The 20704-nt window shown below is 39.2% G+C and overlaps 2 protein-coding genes and 2 pseudogenes across 3 annotated transcripts; 1 reads left to right on the forward strand and 3 right to left on the reverse strand.

The window, feature by feature from the left end:
* LOC131780327 (ribonucleoside-diphosphate reductase subunit M2-like) overlaps window positions 1-20704 on the reverse strand; it is a 240027-nt pseudogene that overhangs the window by 218903 nt on the left and 420 nt on the right.
* On the forward strand, window positions 687-2213 carry LOC131770697 (uncharacterized). Its single transcript, XM_059086408.1, has 3 exons — window positions 687-745; window positions 1236-1391; window positions 1985-2213. Exons 1-3 carry the CDS (start codon window positions 687-689, stop codon window positions 2211-2213), a joined length of 444 nt encoding a protein of 147 aa, XP_058942391.1.
* LOC136282096 (uncharacterized) lies at window positions 2183-14477 on the reverse strand (annotated as a pseudogene).
* Window positions 15452-20421, reverse strand: LOC136282097 (lethal(3)malignant brain tumor-like protein 1). 2 transcript variants are annotated; one of them, XM_066169327.1, is made up of 9 exons: window positions 20193-20421; window positions 19698-19780; window positions 19256-19481; window positions 18887-19123; window positions 18425-18518; window positions 17813-17968; window positions 17294-17340; window positions 16770-16996; window positions 15452-16002 (listed from the first exon to the last, which is right to left on the reverse strand). In XM_066169327.1, exons 1-9 carry the CDS (start codon window positions 20389-20391, stop codon window positions 15892-15894), a joined length of 1380 nt encoding a protein of 459 aa, XP_066025424.1. In that variant the 5' UTR covers window positions 20392-20421; the 3' UTR covers window positions 15452-15891. The 2 variants fall into 2 exon arrangements, with proteins under 2 accessions (XP_066025424.1, XP_066025423.1); XM_066169326.1 differs by having other exon boundaries at window positions 18425-18515; window positions 20193-20418.

Genomic DNA, 20704 nt, shown 5'->3' on the forward strand with positions numbered 1-20704 from the left:
AAAATGCGTCAAAAAGCTAGAAGAACAATAACCTAATTATAAATCTAACCATAGGTTTTATTTCCGGAGTGCTCCATCCCGCCTCCTGCGCCCAGAAGGTGAGAAAGCCAACTCGTTGGACTCCCTTATCTGGATCAACGGATTTGCGTCATCGATCGGCTATGCCTCTCTGCAGCTTAGCTTCTCTGGGCGCCCGTTGAACACGAAACTGCCAGCTTTCTGATGAAAATTATTGTAGATCATAGGTTATTATATTGCTGCTTTTCACTGATGTAAGATGAATCAAAGAAATTATGAGAAAATTCAGGTTTCGGCGAGATTCGTGCCCATGCCTCCCCGTTACTAGTTACGAAGCAACATGTTGAGAGTGAGGCAAACTTCAGAGTTCCCCCTTTCCCGTAGAGGGATCTGATCATGCACTGTCGTTGTGTTCAAAATCCTGCAGAGTCATTTGTTGTATTTCGAGTCAAAGCCAGAAGCGCGTGTCAAAGTCTGCACAAACGTAAACATGCGCGTGTCGATGCGCGTGCTGTGATGGAATGCACAGGAAGCTGTTCCTATTGGCTGATTCAAGCACGCGCGTCGTTCCTCCTTTGCATCGTCATAAATGAAACATTTCAGTTGCAAAAGACGTTTGCTCTGCCCGTGTTTCGCAGAGAGAGCTGCTGACTAGTGACTTACCTTGAATGGGTGTTGCTTGGAGTACTTACAAACAAAGAAGACAACGGGAAAAGAAACAGAAAAGGTTCGAAGTCTTCGAGCGTTTGTCTTTCACTGCGTTAACTCTTTTTTATTGCATTAGCTGCAGACTTTTCTAGGACCGCAGTACAGCCACAGAAAATAGTCAGCGCAAATCCAAAATACCACTTCAGGACACTAGTTTTAGTTTTCCGTTCAAAAGTCGTTAAGTTGCCTAGGGTTAGGGTTAGGGTTTTATTTATTCCAATTTTATTACAACGGATCACACACAATGATAATCAAAACAGCCCAAAAGTTGAGCAGAAAGCTATTTGAAATGCTGCGCAATCAATATGAAAAAGGGACGAAAGAAAGAAAAAAAGAAGCAAACGAACAAAACAATCATATTATTTCCACAGCCACTATTTACCGTTTTTTTGTGTGTGTGTATGTGTGGTCACTTCAACCTAAAGCCTCGGTTACATCGACCAGTTATCGAAAAATAAATACAGTGGCATGTTTTGAAAAATGAAACGCGTTTCTTTTTTTCACCTCAGGAAATGCAAGCTATCACCATTAGAGAGAGAGAGGATATTAAAGATTAAAGCTCAAATGGAAGTAGAAATTCACGCTTTGGAAGAGCAGATTTACCGTGAAAAACTCGCGCAGATTGCTAGGGGTAACAGACCTCAGATGCTGACCGACGGATTAAGGTAAAATTTCTTATCAATATTTTGCATTATTCCTTGATTCTAGTACATTAGAGAAAATTTGAATAATTGTCGACGGCCGGGAGATTCAAAAGCCTTGCCACCGAGTGAGGAAAATTCAAAGTCACGACCTTGTAGATCACCTACAAGCCTGTCATGATCTCTTGTGTTAATCAATGATTATGTTACCATTCTGAAAATGTTTTTTCTCTTTTTTTGTAATCTCACTTTTCACCTCCGAAGGTGGAATAGCGAGGACATACTTTTCATACCTGTCGGTCAAAAAGCTTTTGTGAAATGCGGAGTTTCACTTAGAGCTCAATATCTTGATGTGGATTGTTGAAATTGAACCTGTTCCAAGCGTTTTGTGAGTCAAACGGGGCAAAATAGTAAACGGTAACAGTGGCAAGTACAGCGAAAATGAGGAAGGTTTGGGTCGAGTCGCAATTTGATTCGAACCTCTCTCGTTTTTCACCACTCCGGTACTATTGAGCCGTTTACTATCGTGCTTCGTTTCACTAACTGAACGCTTGGAAGTCTGGATTACATCCAACCGTTTGCATTTTGTTTCTAACGCGGAGATCTTCGCTTTATAGCTGGACTGGAATCAACAAACCAAATGCAAATTTACAAAGGGAAGGGTATGACTCGCAGCTAGAATCTGAGAGACAAATGCTTGATGCACTCCAGTTCGCATGGTTTCAAAGAGAGAATCCGCTAGAGAATTCGATAGTGGGCTCACTTCCTAACCTAAGAGATATATGGCATTTTGAGAAAGTCAGGAACCCAGGAGCTGAGCAAAAACACTTTTATAGAGAGCGTTAGGCGACACTTGCTAGAGTGTGATTGTTGTAAATAAGGAAAGCTTAATTAAAATGATTTACAGCCAGTATTTCATCTGTTCGAAAAGAAGAAATATTCATTACGCATAGCAGCACAATATTATCAAATAGTGCCACATTTCAAGTATTTTTGGAGAGGGTAAAAAACATTGGTTGGTGGCCAGTTTTCGTCAGCGCGAGGTTCAACACTTTGACCCCTTAAAGTGACTGGCATTAGGAGCCCATTGCTGGGCTTCTCATAGCAGCTAGTTCAACTTACATTATCACCCTACATCAAACATAAGCGCCATGATAATGAAGGAAATGATCATTATTAAAGAAGCTCTTCAAGGTGCTGACAAGTAGAAATTGTTTACCAATCAAGAGCTTCTTTAGCTGGTGAAAATTTCTTATTACCAATATTAATGGGATTACTCCAATTGTAATATCAATAGAAGTTAAACTTACGATCCAAAAATCAAGTTGAGTTGGTACTCAATATATGTTAATTATTGCTTTAAGCAAAAGTTTAAACAAAACTAGACAATGATCAAAACTGTTAGGCTTACATCTGGAGAGTTTGCCATGATAACCTTGCTTAAATACCGCATCATTACAAGTGCTTAATTTTTTTAAAGGCAAGTAACAGATATGCTAACACCAGAACAACTCAGTGAATGTGTCAAACTCTTGAAACAAATTCTTTTACACAATATTTGAGCTCAACAGAATTTAAACCCGAAATAAAAGAGAAAGGTGGTTCCATTAAAGCAACGAAGAGTTACGAAAGAAGCATTACACCATAAAAATACTCATTACTTCATGACTTTGCAGAAATTAACAAAGTTTGTGGCTTTTTACTTTTCTAATCTTCAGCATCGCCAATCTCGTCTATTATTTCAAATCCCTCCATTAAGTCCATATCATCATTCTCTGGAGCTACTTCTACTTTCGCTTTTTTAGCTTTTGAAGACTTGCCTGCACCTGTCGCAGCTCTGGTGCCCCGTTTTGTTCCTCGACCGCGCCCTCGTCCACGTGCTGTCCCCCCTCTACCGGCTCCTCCCCTAGCATTCTTCCGGCCACGCCTTCCAGTAGGGGTAGTTTCTCTTACAGGGGGCGACTCCTCGACCTCTTCCTGTGAACTCGTCGGTGTCTCTGGCTCCACAAGCTCGACGTTTTGACCGGGAGAGATGGAGACGGGTGGTATTGGGCTTTCAATCTCTTCGTTGTTCACAGATTCATCTGTGGCCATTGGAGTGAAGTCTTCCACATCCTATGAAAATAATGGAAGACAAAATACTTCAGCTGTGGTATGTTGCGCGAGACCCTCTGGGGTCTGGTGGTTAAGAGGCACTGTTCTGTGTTCTTGAGAAGGCCCATTAATTTTAAAGTAGCTTTTGTCATCGAATATAAATCATAAAACAATCATGTGCCTCTTGGGTGTGTGGCCATTTCCTGTATTCTCATAACCTTTCTGTTTGATTCAATAGTGATACTGTAGGGAGATATTAGATGCTAGCCACTTCTAGGTGTTGAAGGGTAAAGGTTATCTGTGCCAGCAGTGTGCATCATATCCATTGAGAATACCAAATCACTAGGTTCGTGCTACTTAGACCAGAATAAGCTCAAGCAGTACGGACCGCTTGGCTCATAAGTTCACTCATTCTACGTCTAGGTGAGTTTGTTAAGTTTGCCAGAGCTGATTCCAATCGAGTGTCTAAAATAATCCATGATTCTGGTGGCTTCGCTTTACCTAGCTGTGTTATCGGCCCAAAAAACCACCATCTCAATCTATTAGATTCAAAACTAAAACCAATCCTGACTTGTTCGCTCACTTTTGCCCGCGTTTCAAGAAGTTTGCCTGTTTTTAGTTCAGGTTTTGAATGGCTAATGATGATGTCAATCTTTACTTTGATTGGCTGGTGTTATTGCTTTGATTCTGGTTTATTGAATCCAAAGTGAAAACTGCTCTGACATGTAAACTCTTATCTTCAAAACAAAATCGCAATCTCACAACACACTAAGGCTTCTAACCTACATCAATATTTTAATTAACAATGCATACAAAGGCAGCTCTCTACATCAAGTTGCTTATCAGAGGCCCCATTCGTGAAAGTTAGAAAAAAAAAAACATGTGAAGATTTAACTACAGTTGCTTGGATCTACCCTACAAGATTCAAATGCAACACCTGACCTTTTTTCATCAAGTAGTTCTTAAGAATGCACTCACATCAAGTTGTGGTGTTGTTCCTGATAATGACAAGTCACTTTCCGGCACTTCCTCGTCTCCAAACTGTTCTATCTGGCCGAATATAGGAAACTTTTCTTCTAAAGTACTTTCTCCATGTTCATCTCCGCTTTGGTCTGCCAAAGTGAGTCCTCATTAATGTTATCAAGGTCTCCAAGGTCTAAATGTACATCTGCAGCTTCACAGTTGATCTGCAATTGGGAGTCTTCATCATAACCCTCTGGGGCTACCACAAATTTTGTTATTGGTACCTGTAAAATTTAAAATACAATTTGAAAACTAAACACAGAGCATTCTCAATACCAATCAAACTAAGCGCTTACCATCATAAGATATATCAGGGCACACTCAGCTAGGCCATCAAAAACGATTTTTATAGTTATGTCCCAAATGATGCACAGTTTTATCAAAAGTCTGAAATTATTTCCCATTGAACAAGTGATTGCATCATAAGATATTTAATAACAGGACCTTTTAACAAGCTTAACCCTTTAACTCCCAGATCAAATTTGTAATTCTCCTTACTGTAAACCATACAATCCTTATAATGTTAGTTCAGACAATTTAGTATTGATCAACTTATCATCCTCAAAAGGATATTTTTCTTTATTCTCATCACTTATCTGGTTGATATTTTATGGATATTGTAAGGAGAAATTCTGTCTTGATCACTTATGGGAGTTGAAGGGTTGATGAATTGGATAGCATCATCCCCAGTTGGACATAGGGTGACTACTATGAAAGCTTGACAAGAAAAAAAGAAAAGGCCACCTGATAGTAAACAGTACAAACCTCTGGCTGTTGTTCACTCTGTGAATCCTTGCGATGGCTCCTCTGCTTTGAAGAGCTTGATTTAATGTCTTTATCAAGTACTTCATATAGCACTACTTCTTCTCCCTCCTTAGGTTCCAACACTTGCTCTAACTCTTTATTTCGCAATAGCTGGTGATCTTCATACTGTGGGTGTTCCTGGGCATATGTCTAGAGAAACAAATGGTTAAAAGATGGTCTATTCATTACATTTAGTCGTAAAATCACAATTTATGTTGATAGTTCAAATATTTTGGTAGTAATTCACAATTTAGCACGAGATTTGCCCTAGCTCTGACTTTTAAAATATTTGCAGATTTTTCTCACACATGTATTTAACACAACATCTTTTTTTCCATATAAATCAATTACAGATCAAAGATAAGACAAACTTACTTGATAGTTCTTTTGATGTTTCTTGCCTTTGATGTGAGTAATCACATCATTTCCACAGCGGATGAATGCTTTGCAAAGGCGGCAGTTAAATCCTGACACAGCTTTAACAAATTCACAACCTAATGAGAAGAGAAAACCAGAAGGTGTTCCAAATTGAATGTTTCACCAGGGAAAGTTGTTTAAAGTGCAATGAGCAGTGATACTGGTTAATCTATTCCATTCATTTCTTTAAGTTTAAGCTCTCCTAACTGACTGAAAATTTTCTCTTTGCATCACTTGTCTGCCTGAATGTGCATCAACACTGTGAGTGGAAATTCCTACCTGGTCACTGCTGGAAGTGAAAGGGCTGTGTATAACATAAATAAAAACTGAATAGCCTTTTTTTCAATTTTTGCCTCACCTAACATGTTTCGTCCACTTGTGAAGCCCTCAATCTGAACCCTTGACTGTGTAACAGATGAGATTGTAACCACGTCTCCTTCTTTCATGGCTGTCTTTCTGGTGTTACATGTGTATTTAACAAAGTCTAAATTGAAGTCAGGCCCAGGAGAGTGAAGAGCAGAGGGACTGGATACCTCTTCAACACTGAGCTTTTCCCTGTCATCAGATTCATTAGCAGTCGACACCTCTTCTGTTCCAGATTTATCTGTTGGTGTTGTCCCCTTGGATATCAGAACAGAACAGACAAATGAACAAATTAAATTTAAACGTAGTAGACTACAATGCTCCTCTAGAGTTTTGGCTGATGGAAAAGATGTAAGTGCTGGCTGAACAGAGCAAGAAAAGCACATCAGTTTCAATACTAAAAAAAAAGTCAATTTAACAGGACAGCTAGAAAGCTAGCTGAGTGGCTCATGGGCCACCACATCTCCCTTCACACACCATGCTTCCAACAAGAATCTGCAAAGCCTCTCTTCTCCCTATCACCCCAAACAAGACCTTTAACCCCTTTAACTACCCAACTTGACCAAGTGAGAATTTCTCCTTACAATAACAATACAATATCAAGCAGATGAGAAAATACCAATACAATAAGGGGATTATTAATTGAACCAATACCAAATTTTCTGAACCAACAGAATACTTGGCAAACAGGTAAGGAATTACCTATGAGCTCTTAGAAGTGAATTGTATTTACAAGCTCTTATTACATTATATATATATATTATCTTTTGAGTATTGTAAGTTTTTCATCAAGAAATGCACACTGTATAAGGTTTTCAAAGCTGGGTGACAGTTCAGCAAAATAATGAATTGGGGTTTGGTTCTAAATGTGTACCCCATGTTGAACAGCCAAAAATTATTAAACATCCCACAAAGGGGCTTCATAAGCTTTACTGGCAATCTCCCATTCCACTATCATTGGGATGATATTAACAAAAAATAAGTCAACTGATGCAATAGGAAAGCCACAAACAAGATATTTACCTGACTAAAACTCTTGAACTTTGCATCCTCAAATTCCTGTCCTCGGCTTTCTAGAACAGTCCTTGCATGTCTCTTTCCAAGAAGATGTTTATGAAAGCTCTAAGAACAAGAAAATTTTTATGTAACTGAAGACAACATCTTGTTACTACTTGTATTTCAAAAAATTACCCATATATGTAATAGCTTGTTCAAAATATAACCAAGCAACAAAGTGTTCTGTATGTTTTTTAAAAAAGTCTAAAAACTGGGAAACTCTTGTTGGCAACACTTGTGTTGTCTTCGCAAGATATGCATAAGAAGGTTTGAATCACAAAATTGTAACACTCCCTGAAGTGATTTACATGTACAATGCAACTTCTCCTACACAGCCATACATCACCCAGCAAACAGGTAATAAAAATACTCGAACTTATTAGATAGAAGTTGTTATACCATGACATAGCAATCTGGTAACCCCCCAATTTATCAGAAGTGATTTACAGGAAGTGTGAGGAGTGGGATAATATTCAGATCTTTAGAGTGAGAGGGTTACAAGTCCATTCAGGACTTAGAGCGGTCACCTTCACCATACAATTGATCAAAGTGGTCAACAAGTAACTTCTCCAAACAACATCAAAATACCATCATCCAATGAATAGGTGTGAGAAATCACAATTTCATCAGCTAGAGTTTGATTTCATGCTTTGATGTCGATTGTTCTCAACAATTTAAAGGGAAATCAAGAAATCAATTACTCAAGTCTCGCAGGTACACAAGAATGAATTTTGATTTTATCATCACTCCATACCATTGGCAAGTTGCAAATAATCTTGCATTCCTGACAAATGTACTTGTTTCTTTTCCTGTCGTACAGAGAGATCATCAAAGAATCAACATCTTCTCCAAGAAAGTTTGTGGATTTGGGAAGAGGTGGCTGATTGAATTCATTTGCACGAGGTCTTTCATTAACACTGTCTTGCTCTTGCTTTTCCTCTTCATGTGGTTCCTCAACCTCCTGTTCATTATCACCTAACATAAATTGAAAGATCCCTTGATTTACTACCAAACATGGTTGGACTGAACCAATTTTTATGCAGGTATGATGACTAGTCATTTAGGAACACTAAAATAAAAAGGACCACATGAAAAGTTTTATTATCACTCATTTTAACCCTTTGACTGCCATGAGTGACCAGGACAGAATTTCTCCTTACAACATAAATACAATATCAACCAGATAAGGGATGAGAATAAAGAAAAATATCAATTTGGGGATAATTACTTGATCCAATTTACTAAATTCTCTGAACTAACATTATAGGAATTGTACAGTTGACAGTAGGGAGAACAAAAGATTTGATCTGGAAGTTAAATGTTAAGAACAAACCTGATACCAAACTAACCTCCTTCTTCAACATCCTCCTCCTCAACTTCCTCCTCATTGACTTCTTCATCCTTGGTCTCCTCTTTGGTTGTGACAGTGGTCTTCTTTGCTTGGTGGCTCTGTGCTCCTCCTCCAAACTGCCTGCCTCTATTTTGAAAATTTGATCCACGGTTGAAACCTTGCTGGCCACGATTGCGATCTGGCCGATCTCTCTTGTTTGCAAAGTTACCTCCACCCCATCCATCATTTCTACGCTTACGGTTCTGCCTCTGCATGTCTCTTCCCCCAGTCCTTGGTATCAGTGGTGTGGGTAGTAACCCTCCTAGAGAATTTGGCATGGCACGCTTTGCTTGCTGAACCTGTGCTTGAGCATTTGCGTTAGCTTGCGCCTGCATAGCTGCCAAGAGTGACTGAGTCTGCACCATGGCCATGAGTTGCTGCTGTTGCTGAGCCAACTGTGCTGTCAAGCCAGCTGTTGGGTTATTACCTCCTCCTGACAGACCCAAAGCTGTATGATGCACAATATAAAGTTAGATTTGTAACAAAACACAATTTGAAGAAGTGCGAAGAAGCATAGATTTGACATTTACATTAAGAACAAAAACAACATCTACATGTATGTGCATGTACATTCATTTCATTAGTTTTTGATGTACACCTCTGCAAGGAATTTGAACTCAAGACTGGAATTTCAATAAAGTAAAGAGAAACACTTGTGAAACATAAATAAATGACTACCTATTGATTTGATATTATTTTCTATGGCACAATTTCTATATTCAAGAGGGTACAATATATCAGAGGTTGAAAACTTTATCAAGACTGACATTGTTAGAAAACTTAGACTCTAAATAAAGCACACTTGGAAAAATCTCCAGAAATGTAGATTTTGGTAGAAAAACTAGAAAATCAAAACTTAAATGCAAGTTATTTACACTTGTGAAATTACATTTAGCTGGTAATCAAGTGTTTAACTCCACAAAGAAAACATTGATTCATCAAGTAACTTTGATGTTCTAGTGATAAGCCTTTCCTTCTTCAAAAAGTTACATGTATATTCTCTTTATTGGCTCGTTTCGCGTTGGTGACACTTGAGAAGATCTGAAATATGAATGTCTTGATAATACCATGCCTATTAGGGATATAATCTACTGTTCCACCCTTCATGGGAGTTACTACGGATGTGCCAAAGTATCAGCACTTTTTCAAGTACATGCACAAAAGCAGCCAACTTTGAAGACAAAATTTGCAATCTAAAAGGAATTTTTTTCATCCACACGAGTCAATAAAATTAACAAAAATTAGTTATTAATCAGCACGACCACCAAAGAGCTTGGCAAATCTTTTTGTAACATCTTATCTTTACAATTTTGGTTCACAAGGTGAAGGGGATGGATGACCCCTACTTATCTTAACCCTTTTACGAGTGACTGAGACAGAATTTCTCCCTACAACATGCACTAACAAGCAGACAAGAGATGAGGATTGAAAAAAATTCAATTATGGTCAATTATGGGATTCCTTGATCTAGTAAAAAATTCCTTAAACTCAAATCAAAAGAAGTATTTTGTGGACAGGAAGGAGAGTCACTAGTAAGATCTTGAGAATGAAAGGGTTGAAACAGCATGTCTTGTAATCTAATGGCCCTCTCCCATGAACTTGAGCAAGAATTTCTTTGTAAAAGGACATCCTTGACTGTAAATATTTGTTCAGAGACTACATCTGCAGCTCAATTTAAGGTTAAGAAATAGCCCAGTTTCTGGAGAGGTTTCAGCCAGCCTAAACATATCCATGGAAGTAAGAAGAGCTCAAAGAGCTCAGATTTATTCCACTTTGTCAGTGTTCTCATTACTTTAATCATGACAGGGAAGGGAAAGTTTCAAACCAGTACATCAATCCTTTTACTTGTGGAATTTTGCAGAATTTCAGGCAGTAAATTTTATTGGTTACCACCTGAAAAGGAGAACACTATTTGCATTATGCCACACTGTGCCCTTTTGGATCAGAAGACACAGGTGCCCTGAATCTACTGCTTGTTTAACAAGTCCAAAATGTTGAAAGAACATGTTGCATCCAAAGCACCGACAAATAGTCATTCCATAGGTGGTGAGGCAGGGGAGGCTATTATGCATAATTACTGCCCTTCAGTGACAAAGAAACTAATTGAGATGCACCATGAGGTATGATCACAGCTCACTGCTAATGCATTGTCACAAAGCGATTGAGGACACACCAAACACTGTTCACAATGCAAAAGAGGTTTGGTTGTAACAATGAATTACACAGAGGGCATTTTAGGAAATGTGTGCCTAGCCTGATGCACTTTAGTGTCAAACTCCTCTGCCATGTCTGTGCTCTTTGACAAAACTGACTATAAGGGTCTACAAAAAATGGGCTGAAAAATGACACCCATTCTCAGGCGTTTCAAGAAAAGCTGGTTACAGGATGTCTATTGCTGCCTGTAAGAACTCTTATTGCACTCTGTTTGGCCTGCAAGGTTCTTGTGCTTGAGTTTTGCCTTATGGCCTGTTTTCAGGGCACAGCTGCCCATTACACCATAGACAGCAGCTTACATGTATAGGGAAGTTACTGAAACCCTTGCATTCTGTACACCAATGTCACACTGTACAAAGGACCAGCCAATTCTAGCCTTAATTCTGAGCTTCAACAATGAGGGGGCTGAAATTTTCTTAAATTTTTAACCTTTCATTCCCTTTTGTAGCCCAACAGAATTGCATTTTCCTGTGCCAAACAGTGTCACAATCACTTCCTAGCTAGAACTAGGAACAAAATGATGATGTAAAAGATCACTGAAGTTTAGGGTGATTAAAAAAACTCCTGCATTGAGTTCAAATTCCTTGGGCAGGGAGTCACCGTGCTAGTAAGATTCAAATCAAGTGAACTGCACACATGTCCACCAAAGGAAAGAATGAAACATAACTAGGGATTTTTCACCCTTTTTTATGCACATGAATATACACTTAAGAGGACAAAATCCTTGCCTTGAGTCAGAGAACTAAGTCTCAAAATAAAGTGTTATGTCCACTGTTTATCACCTACATTTTTGTGTTGAGTAAATGTTACATATTTTCAGTGATGTAGGCAAGTGAATGTGAATATTGACCTTCAGGTAAACACCACCAGTATTTCTCTTAACGACAATAACAAACTATGACGCAACGCAAAGTCACAAAGAAACCTGAGGACACGTCAATCAAAAACTGATTGCAAGAAAATGAAATGTAAGGAACTGTAAGGTTACACTTAAAGAAAACAGAAGTCAAAGTGGACACAAGAGATCACTCAACAGAGAGGACAAAAAACGACAAGAACCAGAGTTTTATGTGAACTGTTCCTAGCTAGAATCAAAACTGAACACAGGAGCTGATAGGGTTAGAGTGCAAACCATAAAAGAGCACTGCATTGGGTCATTAAAGCACAACTCAAATACTGAGGAGCTAAAAACACAACAGACCTGGAACTTGTAAAGGATTAGATGGAAGCTCTGGGACAGAGCGATCACCAGGCTTGGCACCCAAAATTCCAGGTCCCTGATTAGTAGAGCTTCGGTTGCCTTGAGATCGATTATTAGTGCTGTTGTTCCGATATCGATCTCTGTTTTGATTATGATTTCTATCATTCCTGTTATTACCACGATCAGATCTTGAGCTGTTCAAGTGTCCCAAAGGATAACTCACAAGATTTGACTGGCTTCCTTGCCGATGGTCATCTAAATATGATGAATAGGAGGGCTGTATTTAAGGGGATAAAATATAAGCAAGAATGTTGTCAGATAAAAAAAAAAAGATTAATAAAGCTTGATGACTCTTAATTGTTCCTGACAGATTTAAGACAAACAAATGCACAAGTACAGGACAATGACAACTGCCAACCTGAGGAAACAACTGACATAGCAAGTACATGATGAATAGCTGGAATCAGTTGGGTGATGTTATAGATATATGTTGCCATACATCGCTTCTACTTACACAATAAAAATAGTAAGATCTTCAACTGCTTCAAGCAGATGTATGTGACTAAAATGGATGCATGATGTCTGAATGAAAAAAACACTGCCAATAAACTACAAAATCCCTCATTTCACAGCTGATGTTGAAAGATCCAAATGTACAGAACAGTTTTAAATAAGATCTTTCTGTTACAAACCCTGCCAAAGTCAACTGATCAAACAATATTAAATATGCATTATAGAGTCAAACTTATGGAGACAGGTGTATTTGAGTCCCAGAATATTATTTTCTTCATGTACTAAGCAATGTCTTCTCTTATATTCTGTGCCCAACTCTTGTGTATCACAGGGAGCATGATGCATATGATTTTGCAATTAACTTGCAAACTTCATTGACTCTGTTCAAAACTTGCGAGGACCATAAATTCCTTTCCCTCTGAAGTCCAAATGCTGATAGTTTTGAACATAGAAAATACTAATGTGGAAACTGGACTGTTCAGTGGTCCAAATAAATTTGGTGATATTATCATAAAAAGAGGATTTCAATTTGAAATCCTTGGTCTCTCCATGAAACCATGGTACTTTAATTCAGAAAAAAAGATCTCTTCTGAAGTGTCAAAGGCCTCGTGATTGACCACTTTACTTCACCCATAGTAAGAATTTTACAACAGAAATGAGAAAAAACAAACAAACAAACAAGCAAGCAAAAAACAAGAAAATCCGGCCTGCCCTTCCATGAACGGATCGAACTGTAGCTTGTCTGGAGTTTTGTCCACGGACAAGAAAGCAAAAAAGTAGCTTGTGAATCAATCCTTACTCTAGACAAATGAATAGAAGGGCTGCTTAAGAAATGGTGCTGGTGCTGCCTTGGTGTGGGGTATTGAAAATAATTGGTTTTATCAGCTATGTGATAATGTAAATTTGCCAACATAAGGAGTTTCTAAAGCTAGCGTTTCAAGCATTGGCCCTTCAAAACAACCAGACAAAGTGCTACTAAACATGATTTGTAGCAATATACCGGAAAGTATTTCAAGCAACCCAATCACATAATTGAATTTCTGAGGAGCTGCCAAATATTTTCCATTCAGCATGAGAATACAGTATGGAATGGTTTTTAGCAGATAGAAGACATGGCCATGATTGCTATTAAATTGGGAAACATTCCGTCAAATTCCCACTCAGATTGCGGAAAGACGGCAGATTCTTCTCGTGGAAGGTAAGTTTATAACACTTCTAAGTAAATATTTGAACTGAAATTCCAAAGCCGTGGAGAGCAAGTAAGCAGATGGATCAACAGCCGTCATAAATAGCTAGCGGCATCACATCAACATTTCCAGCTTCTGAGTAAAGTGATATCTGGATCTTGATGACTTTTGAATGAAAAGACGAAGTTCATGTACTACGGAAGAGCTCTCGCTACAAGTTTCACACATTCAAATTATCCTACAGCAATATTGTAAACATAGTGTATTAAACATCTGTTTATGGCACAGTGCTAATATCATATGGAAATTTTGCGAACGGCCACACTTAACCGTTGTGCATATTCCTTAATGAAAGACAATTTCTACTTCTAAATTTCTAACAGAACTTTCACCCACAAGCGCTACAACGAGAAAGTGAAATTTCATCAATGCGGGCTACTAAAATGCTTGGAACCTTGGTCAGTTTTGGTATGAATTATTCTAACACGTGTGCAGAAAATTATAGGTGTTTCTTGTAACAAGTAACGATGGATTAGTACTCCCTTTCCGAATTCCTTTTCAAGCAATTAGGTAAAGCTTACTTCTGGCGAGAACCTCTCCCGCGAAGATCTCCCTCTAGCACCACCGCTGTCTCTTCGACCGTACTCATCGTCTCTCCTTGTATCTCGATCACGATCTCGGAAGCGTCTGTCATCATAGTCTTGGCGGTCCCGTCTCTGGTTTGACCCTGAAACATTTTGCTGGAAATTTGCAAACGCCTCAGTAAGTGAAGGAATGTTTAAAGGGTACCTTCCAAATCGTGACATGTTATACGCGAGTAACACAGCAAAATGGCAAAGTTAGCACTCTCCACGCGGTTGCGCGCTCGCAAAGTTATCCGGGATATCGAATACATATGCCTGCATGTGCACGTCCCCGGATATAGAATGATAGGATGGACTTCATCGCAAGCAAAATTGATCGGATTTTTCTGTGTCTCAAGATTATTTATCGAGGCTGAATCACTTTCGATGCAAGGCTACATATAGTAGAAAGAATGACTCAATGAGTGGGAGTCTGCAGGAAAAGTTAAAGGTGTTTCAACTTTTTCCAGAGACGCAGGACAAAAACAGGTCGTTGATATATTGATAGTAATAATGATAATAATGGTTATAGATGCTAATAATGAAAATGGTATTAATAATGATACTGATATACATGGTAGTCATGATATAAATATGTTGTTGCTAAAATCCAGCGGTTGCATACCGTTGTTTAAGGACAGTGTCTAAATTTCTAAAATTCTCGATGTAAAGTTACTCGGAATCAAAATTAGCGTGAATACCGCTGAAAAGATACTAAATTGCATTCAACAGTGCTTCATTGCGCACATACGAAAGATAGCAGTTGTTTTTTATTTTTCACTTATTAGAAGTTTTGGCGTGTACTATCACTAATTATTTTCACTCGTCATTAGTGAGGAACAACTTGTAAAAATACTGGACGATACTCTACGCCAAAGCGTCTAACAAGATATACACCCGTATCCCACTGTTCCACCTCGAGGACGGTTGGCCCTCGCTTCCCGCTCTTTTGTCGTGAAATAGTGCAGATTAACGATTAAGGAATGTCTGCTTTTCTGTATTTCTTTCCCACTTCCCGGCCTGTCATCTCCTGTCTCCCAACCCTACCGTCCTTTTTCCTCCCGAGGTCTCACCCATCTGTCCCTCTTCCCTCAGCGAACTTGAAGGGACTATTAATCTTTTATTTTTTTTTTCGCACTGTGACGACAATGTTTAGTTATCTCCTGCTTACTAGGGCATAAGTCCATCAAAAAACACAATAAGACCAAAAGTTAAATTTTAATAGAAATCTCTGTGAGGATTATTCCTACACGCTGAACTCCCAGCAATTTTTAGAGAGAGCCCCATCTTCCTTGGTCTAAATCTACCATAGCATGTATTTAATATGTGGATGCCAATTTTGATAGTTGAAACGCAAAAAAGGTAAAATCGAACGTAAATTCTCTCCAATGAAGCTAGGTTTATTCGATTTGTTTCTAACTAATGTTTAAAGTAGATCACTTAAAATAGTTTAAAAAATTCTTCCTTGATGCGAGATTTCTCAAGGCTTATTTTTGATTGACGTTTTGATATTATCAAATGAAATTTCATAGGGAAGCCCACCGCTGATTACGTATGTCAGTGCCTGGCTATTCACAGCCGTTAGGGACTGGGGCGAATGAATTGTCTATATTGTATAAAACAGCTAAGAGTGAGTACATCAAAATTTTGGAATGGTGTTGTAGATCTTCAAGGCAGGGCCAAGCTTGATCTTTAAAATGTTCACGATGTCGCTCTGGTTGAGTAAAAGGAAGGCCTCTCCATCGATTTGCTGCAAGAAACAAATAAAAAAGTTGATGGCGCAAGTTATCAGGTCCCGGTTGTTCGAAGGTTGGATAACACTATCCACTGGATAAAACTCTATACGTTGGTGAACGCTATAAATTTTGCTATCGCTTATCCGCCAGAAGTAATTTACAGAAGCAATTTATCCGTTGGATACCGTTATCGGACCTTTCTACAACTGAGCCCAGGCCTTCACGTTTCAGACTCATAATCTAAACATAACCGATTGATTCATACTACGAGTTCTGAGGGTCTAAACACGCTTCGTGACCATGCGCAGAGATAATTTCAGGAGTTGTTCATCTGGAGCGACAAGAAAAGTACCCGTGAAAATCTTCGTCCCTGCGGCATTATTTTGTACTCGACATAAGAAGCACGAATTCGAGGTGGTTTGAATTTATACGCATAATCACAGCCATAAGAATGATTTGCAACGATTTGTAACGATTTGTTTAGGAAGCAGTGCACACGGTGGAATACACGGAGAAGAGAGGAAAAGGTTTAACTAAAATTAGCACCAGCCGGAAACAGCAGCCTCTGACAGAAACAAATGGGGAACGAAAATCATCAAGCCAGCAAGCCAAGGGCTTAAAAATGAGACACACGACACGGTTTGTGACAAAAGCTTGCTGCAGCAACTTGTCATTCTATGTCTCGGTGTTAGGCCATAAAATCTGCACTTTTATGTCCTTGACCAATTTAATTGAAATTTCTACAAAAGGAAACGCACTTTAGAGAAAGATGAACAATTACCTGTTCAATAAAAATTTTGGCTTGATCTCCACAACCCAGACATGTTACGTGACTGGCAACGTCATTGACATCCCAGCCCATCATTCGCTGACGCTCACTGGACAGTGCAGCGTTGTTATTACGGCTAATGGAAGTCCTGAGCTCGCTTAGAAACGCTGTAGGAAACCCGCTACCGAGAGGCCATGGGAACGAGAACGGTGACACGTGCTGGATGGCTTTATCTGCGACTGAAAAAAAACAAAAGGAACAATCGTTCTCATTACTGATTTACCGTGTTTTGGTTTATTTTAGTTACTAGTTTCGATACAATAATGCACAGTCTAAGGAAATTAGCCAATAAAAACTCAAAGTGAAAACAAAGAAACTGCTTGAAGCGTGGGAAAACGGGACTTAGCCGCGATTGCTTTAAGTTTTACATCTGATTGGTTAATCCCAGATTACTGTCGACGCTGAATTGAAAGTCACTCTATAAGCAGCTCGTCTTGGCTGTGCGAATGTCTAAACTTCCTGTGCGTGAGATTTACCTTTGCATTTGGCAAAGTCGGGCTTTTCCTCCTTGGAGCTAATTCGCCTGAAACGAAAAATTAGTAATGTAAGATAAGTCAAATTTCTCTCAATGACGGCTTCAACATTGCTGATCAAATTTTTCGTCTCAAGTTCGTGAAAAAAGACTTCTTTCTTTATAAAATAGTAGTACTCAGTAGCAACGGCAACAATTTTACCGACTGACTGAAGTGTTTAGGGTAGAACTGTTGCAAAAGTGTCTGAAAATTATTTTTCAAGATTTCCCTCAAAAGGACCAGATAACTGCTCTCCTCTTGATTTTTCCTGAAGGACCCTTTTCCGTCGGTGGAATCTTTTCTTGGATTTTTCTTTTCTTTCTGTAAATGATTTGGGGAAAAAATCCTCTAATTTTCCTTTTTCATAAATTAAATTTAACGAAAAATTCCTCTGCACGATTCTGTTGTTTTACTTCCCCTACCCTAGCCCTAAAACTTAAAAAAATGGTTCCTTTCGCTGAAGAATTTACAAACCTTCCCTACCTGGAGGTACTGCGTGTGCCAATGACATTGGATTCTGGAATGCCTGCGGCAAAACTCTTGTTTGTGGGTGAATGAAGAAAGCTGGGTTTCTTTGCAGTTGGTGATTTTGATAAGGGAGATTTTGATAAATGCTTCACTCGAGGACAACCTGACAGGCTGAAAAGAGTAAGAAAAATGAAAACATAAATACTAAGAAGACCAAACCAAATTGGTGTGATGCGCGACTAGAACGCGTGCACTTTGAGTCTTCTAAAATTTGAAACACATCGTGAGTATTTGTTACAGGTACGATTTTATCGTGTGCGAGTTTTTTAGCTTTTCAGTTTTTTGGTCAAGTCGCTTTTTAGAGGATTGTTCCTTTTGGAATTTAGGAGTTTACCGTGTTTCTATTAGATGGTGGTTTTTGCTTGTTTTCCGAAGAGGTTCCATGACCGCTCTCGAACAGTTAAGGAAAAACGTTCTAGTTAATGATCCTACAAGAAATCTTGGGAGAAGATCAATCGTAGACCCACCTGTACTCGTTATCATAGAACATGTTTAATGTTAATAAAGTGTAGCGCATGCGCACTTTCGTAAGGCTGTTCGCTGAGTATTTACAGGAAAAGTACTAACGTGTAGTGTGTCTTCCACTGTCCGCTCACGTGGCCGGTCCCGTCACACCCTGGTGTCGGACAGGTCCCATCTCCTTGGTTGGTGGAAATTTCTTCTGAAACAGGAATAGATTTCGATCCTTTAAAAATGAAACATGACAAATCTTTTTGTTCAATAGCAGCGCAAGATACTGCACAATTGCCAAAAATAGAGAGATGAAAAACAGACTGAACACTTCCGCGTGCGAGGTTGACGGTGACGTGACGAGCGAGGTCGCCTCAAATACAGAGAATGAAGTGTTTTAGGCCAGCGGTCTCTCACTGTGGAGAGTATATCCGAGACCAAAATAATTTTTTCCTGTGTTTTAGCGCTTATTTGAAGCCTTTTTGCGATGCCTTTGTGGCCTACGACATTGCAGGGAATAGGGTTGCCTAGTTTGCCCAAAACTTAGTGAAACTAAACACAATTTAACGAAACCAATACCTTTAATGGCTTTCACCACTGCTAATTTTTGTTTAGAGGCGTAAGACCAATCCGACTCTTCAGTCATGGAATTATTAGAAAGTCGATCGACAAGACACGAGTCCTTGTTCAGGTTCTGCAGAGAGTAGGGGCAGCCAAACGTGCTGTGATGAGTTGAGTACTTCGCGCCTTTCACGTGTCCAATTCCTTTACATCCGGGAGTCGGACACGCCGCGCTTGATATCTTCTCACGCGTCGCTGAAATTACATATGCAACAAAATTAGCTGGAAACGTTCTTTACTTGACGAACAAACTTCAGACCATGCATATTTCGCATTAATCTACCGGCGTTCTATCACAAATGCTGTAATGTATAGCCAACAACTTACTGAGGGGGGTCTCCAAAGGATGACCTGTCTTTTCACACCACCCCACTGGGTAGAGATCCAAGCTGTCAGCCTCAAACCAGTCATCATAAATATCATCCCATCCATCAAAATGTATTCGCAGTCGGTACTCATTTACTTCAGCCACAGTGGCGGCCCGTACTAAGGAGGGATTTCTTTTATCAACTGCTTCAAGTTTGTGATTGACTTCGAAAATTGGCGGAGCCCGCTGGAAAAGAAATCGATAGAAAATTGGTTGAGTTATTTGGGCAAAGGCCTCTGTGGACATATGGAGCCATTTCCAACAAGAGCAAAAGATATTAAGGTAAAAGAAAAGGGTAGGGAGTGAGGAGTGAAGTTTGTAAACAGGGTGCGACGGCTCAGATAGCGTTTTTCAGTGACTGAAATTGTTCATTTATCAAGGAATTGTCTAGATCAAACTCACCGTTTTGAAGAAATATGATGGAGCAGCAATGGTTCCTGTGGATTTGAGGTAATCCTCCCAACGAAATGTATGAAACTCGTCGTCTAAATTTGTAAAAATGAATAAATAAATAAAACAGCTTAGTGTATGAAATAACCCAAGAAAGGAGCTACTTCGCGATAACTTTATTTGTTATCTGCAACGACCATGTGAAACTACAAAATGTTAGTTTGGCAGGCAAGAAAAAGAAAAGATTAATGGGATAGACCCAAATGGAGCGTGGATATTTCTTAAGGTGGAGCAGATAGAGACGATTTAAAAATGAGCGACTTTTTAATATTAGGCTGACGAGGTTCCTTTAAGGTACATAACCAGTATTCTGTAGAAAGGATTCGTTACATCTAGTACGCTTCTTTCCTTTGTGGCCGAAACTAAGCTCTTTAACGACGAGGATGTATAAGTGCCTGACACTCAAATAATCACATGGCATGTTATTACTAAAGCGTCAATATTTACCGTTGGGTGGGTTAAGATTCCTATTATTCTCCTTACACCACCCCACAGGACGAATGTAAGGGCAGTCATCCCCACACCAGTAGTCATAGGAGTCGTCCCACTCATCAAAGTGAACTAGAAAGTGGTCGCCAATCACATTTGTTACTGTGGCAACGCAGATTAGATCCGGGTTCATTCGATCCACGGCCTCTAGTTTCATACCGTTTTTAAAACCGTGTTTAGTTGGTGAGATCTGAAGAAAATAAGACGAAGGAATACGTCAAGCAATAACTGAGACATGAATTTACTTCTCGGATGACTTGAAGAGATACCGCAATTTTACTATGACGTCGGAGAACAATGACATAAATAAAAAGAAAATGTCCTCAATCTCTACTAAATAGTGTAGTGCTAATGGTAAGCACCCTTGCTGGAATCTAATGGTTCGAATCCTAGCCAGTAAATGTGTTGTGCTCTCGCCAGTAAGAGACTTCACTCTCGGAGTGTTTCACTTCATCCACGAGGACAAATAA

The sequence above is a fragment of the Pocillopora verrucosa genome, chromosome 7 (assembly GCF_036669915.1).
Source record: "Pocillopora verrucosa isolate sample1 chromosome 7, ASM3666991v2, whole genome shotgun sequence".
NCBI lineage: Eukaryota > Metazoa > Cnidaria > Anthozoa > Scleractinia > Pocilloporidae > Pocillopora > Pocillopora verrucosa.

What these genes read in the sequence shown, in the direction of transcription:
- LOC131770697 (XM_059086408.1), top strand. Translation starts at nt 687, where the DNA reads ATGGGTGTTGCTTGGAGTACTTACAAACAAAGAAGACAACGGGAAAAG. An exon ending in CGGGAAAAGAAACAGAAAAG is followed by an intron (nt 746 to 1,235) that starts GTTCGAAGTCTT and finishes TTTTCACCTCAG; the next exon opens with GAAATGCAAGCTATCACCAT. An exon ending in ATGCTGACCGACGGATTAAG is followed by an intron (nt 1,392 to 1,984) that starts GTAAAATTTCTT and finishes TTCGCTTTATAG; the next exon opens with CTGGACTGGAATCAACAAAC.
- LOC136282097 (XM_066169327.1), bottom strand. Translation starts at nt 20,391, where the DNA reads ATGAAACTAGAGGCCGTGGATCGAATGAACCCGGATCTAATCTGCGTT. An exon ending in GAATCTTAACCCACCCAACG is followed by an intron (nt 19,781 to 20,192) that starts GTAAATATTGAC and finishes TTACAAATTTAG; the next exon opens with ACGACGAGTTTCATACATTT. An exon ending in GGCACACGCAGTACCTCCAG is followed by an intron (nt 17,341 to 17,812) that starts GTAGGGAAGGTT and finishes TTTTCGTTTCAG; the next exon opens with GCGAATTAGCTCCAAGGAGG.